Consider the following 14,620-nt stretch of genomic DNA (forward strand, 5'->3'; position numbering starts at 1 on the left):
TATACTCTTTAAAAGAACAAATCAACAAAAGTTCAATTTTCATGTACTCGTTTTCCCATTTTAAGGATTCTCTTAATAGACAGCCATATTCCATTCACAACGTTGACAAGTAACAAAAAAAGATGTACAATTATTTGTTTATTTTATTCATCTTTTTGTTATTCTTTATTTAGACTTAAAATCATTGAGGGCGAGCCCTCATTTACAATGACGTCGAGCATATAAAGAATGAAAATGCATGAAATCAAACATATTCTAAAGATAGAAAGTACATAAACAAGTTTAAAAAATGCATATCACTCAGAAAAAGCACATCAAGTGTACATTGTTCATGAAGCATGGTTTAATAATATTATTATACGTATATGTTTGAGTAGAAATGTTGAGAACAAAATTATTTCCTAATTTCTATAAATAATTGTACTTGTATTGAATACTTGTAGTTTTATGTTTAATGAAATTTACTTTTTATTCGCTGTGGATTTACTGGTTAAAAAATATCTTAGATTTTATTTTATAGACATTGTCCATTTGACCTAATTTTTTAAGTAAGCATTGTTACTGTTATACTATATTCATGCGTCAGTCAATATGTCTTCGTAGATCAATAAACTATTCAAGAAGTGAAGGACATTTTTCTTTGACATGTTCAACATTTGTTTCGTCAGTCCACAGAATATTTACCAAAAAGTCTTGGGGATCATCAGGATGTTTTTTGGCAAATGTGAGATGAGACCTTTTGTTCTTTTTGGTCAGCAGTGGTTTTGGTTATGGAACTCTCCTATGGATGCCATTTTTGCCCAGTCTCTGTTGAATCATCAACACTGACCATATGTTTCGACCAGCTAGTCAGAAGAAAGGGAAGTAACTTAAAGCACAGACATTAAGGGGTTAAATTAAAGTTATTTATTGCCAAAAGGAAGATTTTTAACTATGACAAAGTTGAGGCAACTAAGGACTAAATGAGTGCTGTGCAAAAGTGGAAAAGGAGAACACAAAGAGACTCTAACCTAGAGTTTACAACTTACTGAGTTTTTTAGCAAAAGCAAAGAAACAAAAGCCTATCTTACTACTCTAAGCAAAAAAGAAAATACATTTTCTCCTCAGTTTGGTTTGAAGAGCCTCTGAAGCATGACCGTCATTGCACTTGTGAAACATTAACTGATGGACACCTTTGGTCAAAAATGGCAAAAAAAAAAAAAAAAAAAAAAATGGCAAAAAAAAAAAAAAAAAATCTGCACAAATGCTAGATAGGACATTTCTGACTATCTTTTAGCACAGGACAGTTGAAGAGTTTCACTTTTCTTTTGAGTGTGAGCTAACCTATGTTTGATCAGAGAATCTTGTTCAATAAATCGTTTACCGCAGTCAGGGCATCTAGCAGGTTTCAGTCCACTGTGAACTAACACGTGTAATTTTAGGGAATTCTTTTGGGTGAATCTTTTACCACAGTCTGAGCAGTCAAACGGTTTTTCTCCTGTATGTGTTCTCCTGTGTCTGGTCAAAGTTGTTTTGTGACTAAATCTCTGACCACACTCAGAACATCTAAAGTGTTTCTTTTTAGTGTGAACCAGCATGTGTCTACTCAGAGAACCTTGTTGAGAAAATCTCTGATCACACTCAGAGCAGCTGTAAGGTTTCTCCCCAGAGTGCGTTAGCATATGTCTTGTCACGTGATGTTTATGGCTAAATTTTTTACCACACTCAAAACAGCTGAAGCGCTTCTGTCCAGTGTGAACTAACATATGTCTTTTGAGAATTAATTTGTGTTTAAAACTTTTTCCACAGTCAGAGCAGCTGAATTGCTTCTCTGCTTTGTGAGGTTTCTTCTGTTTTCTCATTTGATCTTTAGGGCTCAATCCCTTCCTGCACTCAGTGGAGTTGAAGACTTTCTTTCTAGTGTGACAAAACATGTGTCTGGTCAAATTTCCATTGCTGCGAAAACTTTTGCCACACTCATAGCAGTTAAAGGGTTTCTCTTCTGTGTGAATTCTCATATGAAATGTAACATGGTGTTGCTGTTTAAAATTCTTACCACACACAGAGCAGCTAAAGGGTTTCTCTCCAGAATGAACTCTTCTGTGTTTGGTGAAATTACTCTTATGGTTAAACATTTTACCACAATCAGAACATCTAAATGGTTTCTCTCCTGAATGGGCTCTCCTGTGTGTGGTGAGATTACCTTTACGGCTGAATGTTTTACCACACTCAGAGCAGCTAAAGGATTTCTGTCTAGTGTGAACTGACACGTGTTTAGTCAGTTTAAAATTTTCACCATGCTCAGAGTGGTCAAAAGGTTTCCGTCTTGTGTGAATTTTCATGTGTTTGGTCAAAAGTTCCTGCCGTGAAAATCTTTTACCACACTGGGAGCAGACAAAGGGTTTCTCTCCAGTGTGAATTCTCATATGTTCTCTTAGTCGCCATGCAAATTTAAAGCTTTTATCACACTCAGAGCAGTGATGTGGTTTTTTAGAAGTCTTCACCCTCTTATTTTTGATGTTTTCTTCTGCAGTTAAACCTAAAGGGTGTCTAGCTGTCTCCATCCAATCAGCACTGTCATCAGTCTCAGCCTCAGAGGAGACTTCACTCTTGATCTCGGACTCTGGCTGTAAATCTGGCTCCGGATCAAAGTACTTGACTGCTCCTGCTCCTCCACAGTCCCCTCCATCAGATCCTCCTTCCCCCTGTTCAGTTTGTCTTTCATGAAGCTGTGAGAATAGAGGTTTCTCTTCATCTTCTTCGATTTTCACTGAGACAGGAACAAAAGTGAACTTGATAATATCAGCATTCTCTGGCCTGTGATGCTGCTCTTCCTCCTGACTGCTCCACAATTCCTCTGGTTCATCTTTAATCTGTTGAGGCTCAATAATCTTCTGGATCAGAGCGGAATCCCCCTCCTGCTGCTCAGGGGAAACCTCTTCTTTACTTCCTGAAAGCTGATCCCCCTCCACAGGAAAAACTAAAATAAAGAAGCATATTTTTAGTGAAACTCAGTATATATCAAGACCATTGAAAAGTGATATTTGAAATTATAGGTTGTACATGTTTGTTGCAAAAAGAACATTTTCCTTCAATCAATGAAATTTTTATTCATGTAATGCCAAATTTAAAAAAAAAGACATGTTAGGAAAGTTTACTTTTAGGTGAAGTCTAGACTCTGTTCAACATGAAATTTTTTATCACCATTTCTAGAGCCCCGTCCACACGAATTCAGGAGCATATGCAGAATTTTTTTGTCGTATTGGAGTTTCATCCACACAAAAACCGTTTTTTGGGTGACTGTAAAAGATACTTTTTGAAAACGGGCCCCAGAGTGCACAAATCCGTAAACGACTACCGTTTCTTGAAATGATTATGTCACACATAGCGTAGCTCTCTTAAGACACCTGCACAGGTCCAGCCAAAACAACAATGGCAGGCTACAGGGTTGTGTTCATGCTGCAGAAGCTACTGAGCTTGTTATGGCTTTACAGCAAAATATGATGCTTCTTTGCCACCACCGAGAAACGCACACACCATATGTTCTTAAATACTGCAGAGAACAACCAGAAAGGCAACTAGAAGAAACTTTGTCAGTTTTCTGTGATTTTCTTCTCTCTTTTGGTGCATTTCCGTGGCAGCAATACAGCGCCATGCACAGGCATATGCACTACAGCGTTTTCAGTGGTTCCGTCCTTGTGCGGATATATCCTGAAACAATCCCGTCTTTGCGGAAAACTTTTTCAAAACAAAACAGCAATATATCATTTTTGTCTCCATGTGGATGGGGACTTGATGTTTGAGACTGTTAATATTTACAGTTTTACAAAAGAAAACATTGAACTGGAAATGTGCTTGGCTGCTTCCAGAGCTGAGGAGCTCCAAAAGTTCACAGTAAAAAAACCATCCCTTCAACTTTGAATTTCTATCAAAGTGGAGGTATAAGCTTTACAGATCTACCTTTTATCAGAGGGGTGGAATTGTTGTCCTGATTACTCTTGTGTTTGCAAGTGTCATAAAAACTGCTGTGCATTCCCACCAGCTCTTGAGTACAAACGTCACTGTCCTTGTCTATTAAATAAAAACATTTTGCAAGGTTTCTAGTTTGTGTGGAAAGGGGGTGATTTCTTTGCTCAAATGACAGCATAATGGCTCAGTGTCTCTGTGTGCACAGCATCACACCAGTGTAGATGTTCATAGGCCAGTGACACAATAAGGTCAACATTAATGCTCTTGTGTTTTATAAATAAGACTGTGACTTCTTGACTCTTATGCAGTTTATGTGCATGCAATCCTTTAATGGAGCTTTTACAAAATGTCACACTGTTTGTCTGCGGTGAAGCAGACAGACAATACACTTTGATCGGGATGCATGGAGCAAGTGCATCATCACATCCAGGTGTACCAAATAAATGTTTGTTGCACTGTATATCAGAACGTTTTATTTTCCACATATTTCTACTTATTTTAATATCACATACTCTCTTATTTATGAATTAAAATGTATCCACCTATCAGACTTACCTTTCTAAGTCTTTATATTGTAAAAGAACAATATCAATCCTTTGTTCCCTAACATTTGATTGATTCCATCACAGTCAGCTCTAGCCTTATTATAGCTGTGTTTCTATCAGGGGGTCTGGTTTGATTCAGTACAGTTTGGTATAGTTTGGTATGCTAAACCCCAAAATAGTTTGTGTTTCCACAGACACCCGTGCCCTCACTTGGTGGGCAGGCGGTAAAAGCATGCATATGAAGTCAGTCAGCGTGAGTCTGCTGGTCCAGCCGCAGAGTTACAGAAAGGATGAGTGACAGGAATAAGTAGTAAATGAGCATTAAACAGCTTTATTTCAGCTGAAAAGGCTTTTTAAAAATTAACTACATTTTAATTATGTTAACCACTGTCAGTGCAGCTCCTCAGCTGATGGAATACGTGTACAGAGATGGTTTGGGTCGTGACTGCACGTTAATAAGTGAATATGTCTAGTCTGGAACAATTTATACGACAAAATATGAAAGTTCAGAGCTGTTCTGTGAGAATTTGCCACATTAAATATAAGGTAAAAGTTTAGCTGGTGTTAAAATCAAACTTGATTAATTCAAATCCTGAGTGCACTGATTTCATTTTTACAAAAGAGTATTAGGGCCACTGAAAAAAATTTAGACAATTTTTTTTTCACTTTAGAGAAAAAAGTCAGAATTCTGAGAAAAAGGTCAGAATTCTGACTTTAAACTCAGAATTCTGACTTTTTTCTCACAAGTGAAAAAAAATACATTTCGTCTCAAAATCTTTTTTAGAATTCTGAATTCTGATTTTTTTTTCAGAATTTTGACTTTAAACTCAGAATTCTTTCTCACAAGCAAAAAAAAAAAAATCTTTAATTTTTTTTTAGAATCTTGAATCCTGAGGAAAAAAGTCAGAACTCTGAGGTTAAAGTCAGAATTCTGACTTTTTTCTCTGAATTCAGATTATAATAAAATTTGAGATGAAATTTATTTTTACACTTGAGAAAAAAGTCATAATTCTGAATTTAAAGTCAAAATTTTGAGAAAAAACTCAGAATTTTGACTTTTTTCTCATAAGTGAAAAAAATGGTCTCAAAATCTTTTTTAGAATTCTGTTTTTTTTTTTTTACTTTAAACTCAGAACTCCTTTTTCTCACAAGTAAAAAAAAATCATCTCAAAATTTTTTTTAGAATCTGAATTCTGAGAAAAAAAAGTCAGAATTATGACTTTAATCTCAGAAATCTGACTTTTTTCTCACAAGTGAAAAAAAATCGTCTCAATTTTTTTTTTTTTTTTTTTTTAGACTTCTGACTTTTTTCTAAGAATTTTAACTTAAATCTCAGGATTCTGATTTTTTTCTCATAAGTGAAAAAACAAAATCGTCTCAAAGTTTTCAGTGGCCCTAATACTCTTCGGTACGTTTTAAAATAGGCTTCAGTCCGAAGTTTTACGAGCATGTTCAACAACCACAGAGTGATTTTTTCACAGCTTACCTAGAGTAAGAAGTAGATTAATAACCAGTTGCACTACAGAGAATCGACTGTTCTAAGGCTTAGTATTCACAAAACTTCAGCATGAATTTATTTTCACATCCATCACGGATAGACCAGACTGGTGAGAGCCTTTGGGCTCTGCTTTGTGTTCTTAAAATCAGGTCCAGATAAACGTCAGGAAACTTGAGATGTGGCCAGATATCAAAATAGACTAGGAAGCAGTTTGGATCTCCGTCGAGTCCAAATATCTCGCAGACATTAGTCCGTTTTTCTCCCGTTTTCGCCCGCTCCTCACAGAGCAGACTTCCTGTTTTGCAGCCCGGAGACGAGCAGCTGAGCAGCCGTGTCGCGCGCTAACGTGACGTCAGTACAACCCCCTGTTGTTGTGTGTGTAGCTCCACTTTTTTGGTACGGATAGGTAAGATGAAACCCTGTTGGACCCGCAGCAATTTCATGACCAATGCAGCTTCCACGGTGGTATTTCTTGCAGAGAAATCAGGGCGAGTCTCCTCAAAAACTGCTCTTGAAATATATCTGTAATCACTTTTCCCCAGTTTGTTTGAATCCCTAAAAAAAACAACACTTTCTGTGGTAAAGTTTTACACATACTCCATATCCTGTCCATGAAATTCAGCTGTAAAAAAAAAAAACACCCATCAGACGTTTCCCCTCTTTTTAGGAAGCAGACATGAAATTAGTCATCTTCAACATAATGTACTATGATTTTAGAAGGATGTGGAGAGTTGGAGAACACTTAGATTTTACAGAATGATACTGGATTAAAAAAGATGTTTTTTTTTTTAGGTAGACACTCATCATTCTTACCTAAATGTTATTGTTGGCATCATACATCTACAGTTAGAGAGCCTCTAACTGTGATGCGGAAATGGGACTGCTGCGCAACATCACACACCTGTTAGTTAAAACGGTAAAAAGCCCTGCTTCACACTCACAGACACGTGGCGCTAACTGGATGTACGGGAATAAGACATGCAGCACATTTTCAAAGGAATAAATGAGTCTTTTCACTCACAATAAGACTTTGTTCAGAAAGAAAAGTTGTACTGTTTTCAGGAAGTAGCTGCAGCTAACACTGTTGCGATAACGTTAGCTAAAGGCTAAGCTCTCATTTACAGCGAGCAAGTTCATAAAAGGAGGAAGAAAACAAACCTGAGAGATCCTGAAACCCGGACATTTTACAAACATCCAAGAGTCAAAGAAGGACGAGAGAAGTCAGTTCTGAACACATTTCAAGGATATCTCATCTCCGACATAACGCTGGATCATCCAAACACACTAAATGAACGTGGTAGGAAACGCATTCAAGACCCGGAAACAAAAACACCGCTTCCTGTGAAGTCATCCGGCCTTCACAATAAAAGGGGTGGTTGGGATATGTAACGTTCTATTATACTCTAATAAAAACAGTTAAACATCTTTCCATCTTTCAAATATACGTGTTCCCATTATAAGGATACTTGTTAAAACCACAGTATATACTACACAAAGAGTGGAGTAGCATTGGAAAACAGATTTACAATTGTTTATTTGACTTGATAGTTTACAGTTAACCCTTTTGTTAACCCTTTTTTTTTAAAGATCATGTTTTTTAATTGCAAAGAAATAAAAAAAAAATTTTTTCGTGAAGATTTTTTTCTTTAATAAAAATAATAAAGTAATACCAAAACACAAATTACAAAAATATAAAAACAATAATAATAACTTCTGGACCTATGTTATGGTCAAGTAGATTATATTCTCCAATAGATGAAAAAATCTGTAAGCATAATACAGAGAAATGTTTTAAAATGTTTTTCTGTTAAATTAAATCTACTTTCTTGGTTGTCTTAATGGTTTAACAATATCTTACATTTCCTTTTCAAGATGTTTTCTATTTGACTTCCATGTTAAAGTAAACATTTTTACTGATATACTGTATTTATGCATCAGTCAGCAGGTCTCAGCTGAGCAGACATCAGGGAACCTTGAGCGGGAGTTAATTAAATAGACTGATTGAAAAACTTTAAAAAAAAGAGAGAGAAAATTTTTTTTGACATGTGGTTTAGGCCTTAAAACTCCCATGAATGTTATTTTTTCCCAGTCTCTTTCTTATTGTTGAGTCTTAAACACTGATCTTAACTGAGTCAAGCGAAGCCTGCAGGTTTTTAAATGTTGTTCTGGGTTCTTTTGTGACAAGTCGTTGATGCTCTCTTGGTGTAGTTTTGGTAGACTGAGCACTCCTTGGAAGGTTCAACACTGCTTCAAGTTTTCTCCATCGGTGGATAATGGCTCTTTGATTATATTTAAATAATTTCTGGATTCAACAAACTGGCAGTAATCAGGCCTGGGAGCAGTAAGTAAAATGGAACTCAGCAGTCCACAAAAGTGGTTAATCAGTTAATTCCTTATTTAACAGGGGAGTTATGGGTGGGAGAGTCTATTTTATATTGCTTGGGATGGTTATTGTAGAAAGGATGAAGGATTTTTTTTTTTTTCTGGGTCATGAAACCTTGTATTTTTAACTCACGTGGCTGGAGCCAGTAGCTGGAAAGAGTTGCACTGGAGTGAGAGGAGTCCTTTGAAATCAGGGTGGTTCTCTGGATAACAGAACGGGTGTACATTTCAGAGAGAAGAGTTTGGGGTGAACCAGTGATTTTGTTGGATAGTTTTGCTCTATCATTAATGGTGAGGGAGTTGAACCAGGATGAGATGTTGAAGGTGAGAATGGATTCAATTTGTGAATGGTTAACCATGTGTTTTAAAAAGTGTTTGCTAACAATAAAAATCCTTCCTTATCTCAGCAGGTGGAGGCGCTGTAGCGCTTCTTCTGGACAGATTTAGCATGCGGAGAAAAAGTGAGGCAGGCATCAAACTTCTCATGTAGGAATTTCATGGATTCAACTTGCTCTAAGAGCCAACACCAGATTCTGACCGGAATATATACGTAATGGAAAGTGAAAGAAAATTAAACATCATACCTCTTTCATGAGAAAACAGAAATAATCTCACAGCATACACAACTTTCAGCATTTCTTTAAAGGCATCAAAACTCTGGAAAGACCAGAAATATCATGTTTCAATTAATTGTTAATACTCAAACCACCACAGTTATCAGATTGTAGTACCATTTACTTCAGACCATTGATGATATTAACAGTGGATAACCCATTTTTGCTTAATATTTAAAGATATATAACTGTAGCACAGATGTACAATCATCATCAAAGTCTTTAGTCTCAGTCTCATAGTAGTCATAATAGACCTCAATTTCTGGTTGTAAATGTCTCTCTGGATAGAATTTCCTAACTGGTTCTGATCTCCCACTGTTCTCTCCCATCAGCTCCTGTTTATTTCTCAATTTTCTCCTCAGTTGGTTTTGAAGAGCCTCTTAAGTCTGATATTATCAAACTAGTGAATCCTTCACTGATATATTGAAGGAAACCTTTGGTCTAAACCAGCCTATAGTTTCTAAGCCCTTTCAAATACCTGATAAGACTTTTTAGAGAATCTTCAAACACATGGAGATCAGTCAAAGAGATTCGTCCTTCTTTTGAGTGTGAACTAACATATGTTTGGTTAGAGAATCTTGTCGGATAAACCTTCTACCACACTCTAAACATCTTATGGGTTTCTGTCCAGTGTGAACTAATATATGTTTTGTCAGAGAAACTTTTTGGCTAAATCGTTTACCACACTCCGAGCAGTCAAAGGGTTTCTCGCCAGTATGGGTTCTCCTGTGTCTGGTCAAAGTCGTTTTGTGACTAAATCTTTCACCACACTCAGAGCAGCTGAAGGGTTTCTTTCTAGTGTGAACTAGCATGTGTCTGGTCAGAGTACCCTGTTGGGTAAATCTTTGACTGCACTCAGAGCAGCTGAAGGGTTTCTCCCCAGAGTGTGTTCTCATATGTCTTATCAAATGATGTTTAAGACTAAATCTTTTATCACATTCAAAACAGCTGAGGAGCTCCTGTCTATTGTGAACCAACATATGTTCAGTTAGATTGTGTTTGTGTTTACACCGTTTTCCACACTCTGAGCAGCTCAAACTGGAGTCCAAGAGTTTCTCCTTAGTGTGAATAGACATGTGTCTGGTCAGATTTCCCTTGCGTGTAAAACTTATTCCACACTCAAAGCAGTTGAAAGGTTTCCTTCCTAAATGAGTTCTCTTATGTTTGTTCAGATTACTTTTATGGTGAAACGTTTTACCACACTCAGAACAGCTAAAGGGTTTCTGTATAGTGTGAAGTAACACGTCTTTGGTCTCTTGAAGTATTTTACTGCAATCAGACTGGCCACAGTTTTTCTCTTGAAGGTGAATTCTCTTATGTTTGGTCAAAATTTCCTGCCGCGAAAATCTTTTACCACACTCAGAGCAGTCAAAGGGTTTCTCTCCTGTGTGAATTCTAATATGTTCTCTTAGTTGACCTGCAAATTTAAAGCTTTTACCACACTCAGAGCAGTGATGTGGTTTCTTATCCATCGTTTTTATCGTATTTTTAGGCTTTTCTGCTGACTTTAAACCTGAATGGTGATCTGTTGTCTCCATCCAATCAGCACTGTCATCAGTCTCAGCTTCAGAAGTGTCTTCAGTCTTGACCACAGTCTCCAGTTGTAAATCTCTCTCTGCATCATAGAGCCTGACTGCTCCTGCTCCTCCACAGTCCCCTCCATCAGATCCTCCTTCCCCCTGTTCAGTTTGTCTTTCATGAAGCTGTGAGAATAGAGGTTTCTCTTCATCTTCTTCAATTTTCACTGAGACAGGAACAAAAGTGAACTTGATAATATCAGCATTCTCTGGCCTGTGATGCTGCTCTTCCTCCTGACTGCTCCACAATTCCTCTGGTTCATCTTTAATCTGTGGAGGCTCAGTAATCTCCTGGTTCAGACTGGAGTCACTCTCCTGCTGCTCAGTGGAAACCTCTTCTTTACTCACTAAAAGCTGCTGGACCTCCACAGGAAAAACTAAAACAAAAAATCACACAATAAGTAAAACTGTTTTCACATTAAAACAGATATGGAATAGTGATATATGACATTATTTGTTCTTTTTAAGTTTCCAGAAAAAAAGGATAAGAAACAAAAATTAACCCTTTAAACCTACCATTGTGCAAGTCCGCCAGGACATATTCTTACATTTTTACATACTGTAGTGCAATTTTTGGGAGTATTTTTATTTGCTTTACATCAATATAACCCTAATATCCCAAGTTTTAATAATATGTCTTGACTTACATCTTAACTACTACAATAAACTGCTTAAAAGTGCAATAAACCTAAAAAAACAAACAAAAAAAAAATCATTTTTGTTTTTTCACATATATTTCAAAATACAGAAATTGCACAGCTGTATCCCTCAAATCTGTAAATGTAAAAAAGTTGCACAATATCCTTTGGAACCACAAGAAAAGTATTTGGAGTCTGTACGTAACTTGCTTTTTGAGATATAGTCAGTTTTGTAACCTGTAAAAAAAACCCGAGCCAGATGAGTAGTTGGACTCTTCATCTGATACTGTAATTAGTTTGAAAGCTTTGCGCTAGCTGTAAAACCGTTAGGCGTGACCAGGTTTTTGCGGCTCCATAACTACATATGTGGTGAAGTGTGTCAAAGGTGTGTGTGATGGATGTCTGGTGTGTGTCTGAGTGTTTTTGTAAAAAAAGTAGGGGTAAAACGAGAGCGAGGGCGAGTATGTGTGCAGGCTAAGTTCTTTGGTGTATTCCACTGAAAAGACAACCTGTTGTGGGGGGGGGGGGGGGCATTAGAATCATGCCCACAATGTGATGATGTTTATTTCAATGTAGGAAGTGCAGCAAATACCAATGGTCTAGTTTATAAAGATTTTTGTTATGCGCACTTTATTATGTATTTTTACAAACCCATCACTGCGACGAAAAAGCGCTCTGAAACATTGTGAATGTGTGAAATGTTAGCGTAACTCCTCAGATTTTTTATGCAAAAAGAATGGTCGATCTACCTTAGCTGGTTCCAAATACATCACCATTGAAAATAAATATGCTAATCGTAGTGCCAGCGCTACAATGGGTTCTATAGGGTTAAATTCAACGTAGCAATCAACATTATATTAGAACAATGGCCACCAAGAAACTTAATTTCCATGAATCCCATCCTACAGTGTTTGATGGAAAATTTTCATCTTGTTGATGTGTGGAGGAAGCTGTTTCTGAATGACCAGCAACATGGTCCAGTTATAATGGCTCAAGAAAATCAAGAATTGACTTTTTGTTAATTTCCAGCTGCCTAACTGACAACATCATCTCAGGAATTTTTATTATTTTTATCTAACCTTCATTTAACCAGGAGAAAACCTCACTGAGCTTGAAAATCTCCTTTTCAAGAGTGCCCTGGCCAAGATAGGCAGCAGAACAGTCAAAGTTACAGACAGACATAAGCAATTCTCCAGATTTCTTCTTATTATGTAACTTTAACAGCAATAAAATTACAATCAAACTTTCATAAACAGATGCTCTTAGCCTGGTCTCTAATTTTCAAACACAACTTTTCAACCCCATAAATTTTCTATCTGGAATAAAAAATATATTCTCTACAAAAGTAAATCATTGTTTTTTTGAAAACTGGATTGACAATAATATGATGCTTGTCAGCCAGTTACTTCATCAAAACAGTAAGTTATATGGATAGGCTGAATTTTTGGAAAAGTACCAGATCCCTGTGACTGCAAAGGAATATTTAATTGTTTTTGAAGTTGTCCCCCTGGAGCTGTTTTCCTGCTGAGAAACACAGACTTCCCTTGGCTGCTCACTCTCATCAGGTCAGAGAAATCACATACAAACGCATCCAAAGATTTTACCCCGCTAAAGTGTTCCTTCAGAAATATAAACATGACATTTACATAAACTGCTCATTTTGCAACGACTCACTTGAGACCACCTCACACCTTTTGGTGGACTTGTTCATTTACAGAGGAACTCTGGTCACAAATGATGACTCTCTTTAACACACATTTAATTCCAGACTTCTCCTTTTGTTGTAAAGATATTGTTTTTGGTGATTTTGATTTACAGACAAGGACCGAAACAAACCTTTTATTATAAATCTTTTAATTTTACTGGCAAATATCACATCTATAAAAGTAAATTCAGTGGCTCAAAACCTTTCTTACCGGCTTTCATATCAGAACTCAGAAACTAGATGGCCTCCATTAAGTTGTCAGAAATGACCAAAGCATTAAAGACCATGCAAATAAGACAAACACATTTACACAATGTGAGTGTGCAGGAATGAAGAAATACTTAAAATTTCACGAGCTATATTGTTCATATCATAAATTTTGTAACAGTTAAGTTTAGTGCCTTGTCTCCCTAAGTTGATACTGCCTTCCCCTTGGAAATATTTGTTTTGTTTCTTATGATTATTTTCTCTTTTACGATTTACATATTTATTATTTGTCTGCATTTATTGTTTTGTATGTTTGTGTCTGTTAACAATTGTATGTCTTTGTATTTCAATAAAACATATATATATATATATATATTTTAAATGATAATAAATGAATGTTTTCACTGATAATACGACGTTTTGTAGGATGCACGAGTCAGTAAACGATTTTTTTACGGTTCGGAAAAGCAACGTTGTGCTGTTATCAGGAGCTAGCTGTGGCTAATGCAAACGTCAGCTCTCATTTACAGTACGCAAGTTTATAAAAGGAGAAAAAAACAAACCTGAAAGTTCCTGAACCCCGGACATTTTACAAACATCCAAGAGTCAACGAGGAAAGAGAAAAGTCAACTCTGAACACGTTCCGAGGATTTCTCTTCTCCTACAGAACGCCGTATCATCCAAACACGCTAGCTGTGATTAGCAGGTTGTAGCATTCGGGACCCGGAAACAAAAACACTTCCTGTTCATTCATCTGGCCTTCACAATAAAAGTTAAGCTTCAGCTCTCTAACGTTTGATTATAGCATAGGTCATACTCTCAATTAAAACAATTTTTTAATCCATATTTAAAGAACCAGTTTTTCTCTTTTTAAAAGGGTACTCATAAAAGACTCAATCAGAATACACTCAAAAAGCAAACTAGTAACTAGAGGTAAAAAAAATCCCAAAATTGATGAATGAAAGTGTCATGTGAAGAGAAAAAACTCTGGTTGTGTGTGAAGCTCTTGATTTGGAGTGGGACAGCACTGCCAGACTGGGCTTCACTAGACGCAGACTAGACTAGACTAGAGATTAATAAAGTTTATGGAGGTGAACTGTTCAGTGTCCTGTAAGTCAGTGCTTCTCAACCTTTTCAGCCCAGGACCCCAAAAATAAAGGTGCAAGAGGGACCCCCACTGTACCTGAAGGTGGTTGAACACAGCCATGCACAATCTGGAATCTTGTGCAGACAAGGCTGGCTGTAAGGGGGGACGAAGGGGAGAGCTTTAATTTGAAAAATAACCACTCTTACCAAAGAAGATAGTATATATTTTTTATTTATTTGTGTGGTAGATAGCCTTCTTAAAATGGATTTAAATCCCTTTTGTTAAAATAAATAAATAAAGTGGGTTAAACAAATGGCAAAAATGGTGGAAAGGGTGGTGAAATTGGATTTTAAAAGTAGCAGAAATTGGTTAGAAGTGGCAAAAATGTCATAAATTGGCAAAACATAAGCAAAAAATGG

The 14,620-nt window shown here is 36.6% G+C and overlaps 2 protein-coding genes across 2 annotated transcripts; both read right to left on the bottom strand.

Annotated features, from left to right (window-relative positions):
• Positions 1-346: 346 nt before the first annotated feature.
• Positions 347-7,280, bottom strand: LOC121523220 (gastrula zinc finger protein XlCGF57.1-like). The gene is made up of 2 exons (XM_041808009.1): positions 7,150-7,280; positions 347-2,959 (listed from the first exon to the last, which is right to left on the bottom strand). Exons 1-2 carry the CDS (start codon positions 7,172-7,174, stop codon positions 1,266-1,268), a joined length of 1,719 nt encoding a protein of 572 aa, XP_041663943.1. The 5' UTR covers positions 7,175-7,280; the 3' UTR covers positions 347-1,265.
• Positions 7,281-7,822: 542 nt separating this feature from the next.
• LOC121524274 (gastrula zinc finger protein XlCGF57.1-like) lies at positions 7,823-13,812 on the bottom strand. Its single transcript, XM_041809587.1, has 2 exons — positions 13,678-13,812; positions 7,823-10,941 (listed from the first exon to the last, which is right to left on the bottom strand). The coding sequence occupies exons 1-2, from the start codon at positions 13,700-13,702 to the stop codon at positions 9,509-9,511; spliced, it is 1,458 nt and encodes a 485-aa protein (XP_041665521.1). The 5' UTR covers positions 13,703-13,812; the 3' UTR covers positions 7,823-9,508.
• Positions 13,813-14,620: the final 808 nt, after the last annotated feature.

This window comes from Cheilinus undulatus, linkage group 16 (genome assembly GCF_018320785.1).
Source record: "Cheilinus undulatus linkage group 16, ASM1832078v1, whole genome shotgun sequence".
Taxonomy (NCBI): domain Eukaryota; kingdom Metazoa; phylum Chordata; class Actinopteri; order Labriformes; family Labridae; genus Cheilinus; species Cheilinus undulatus.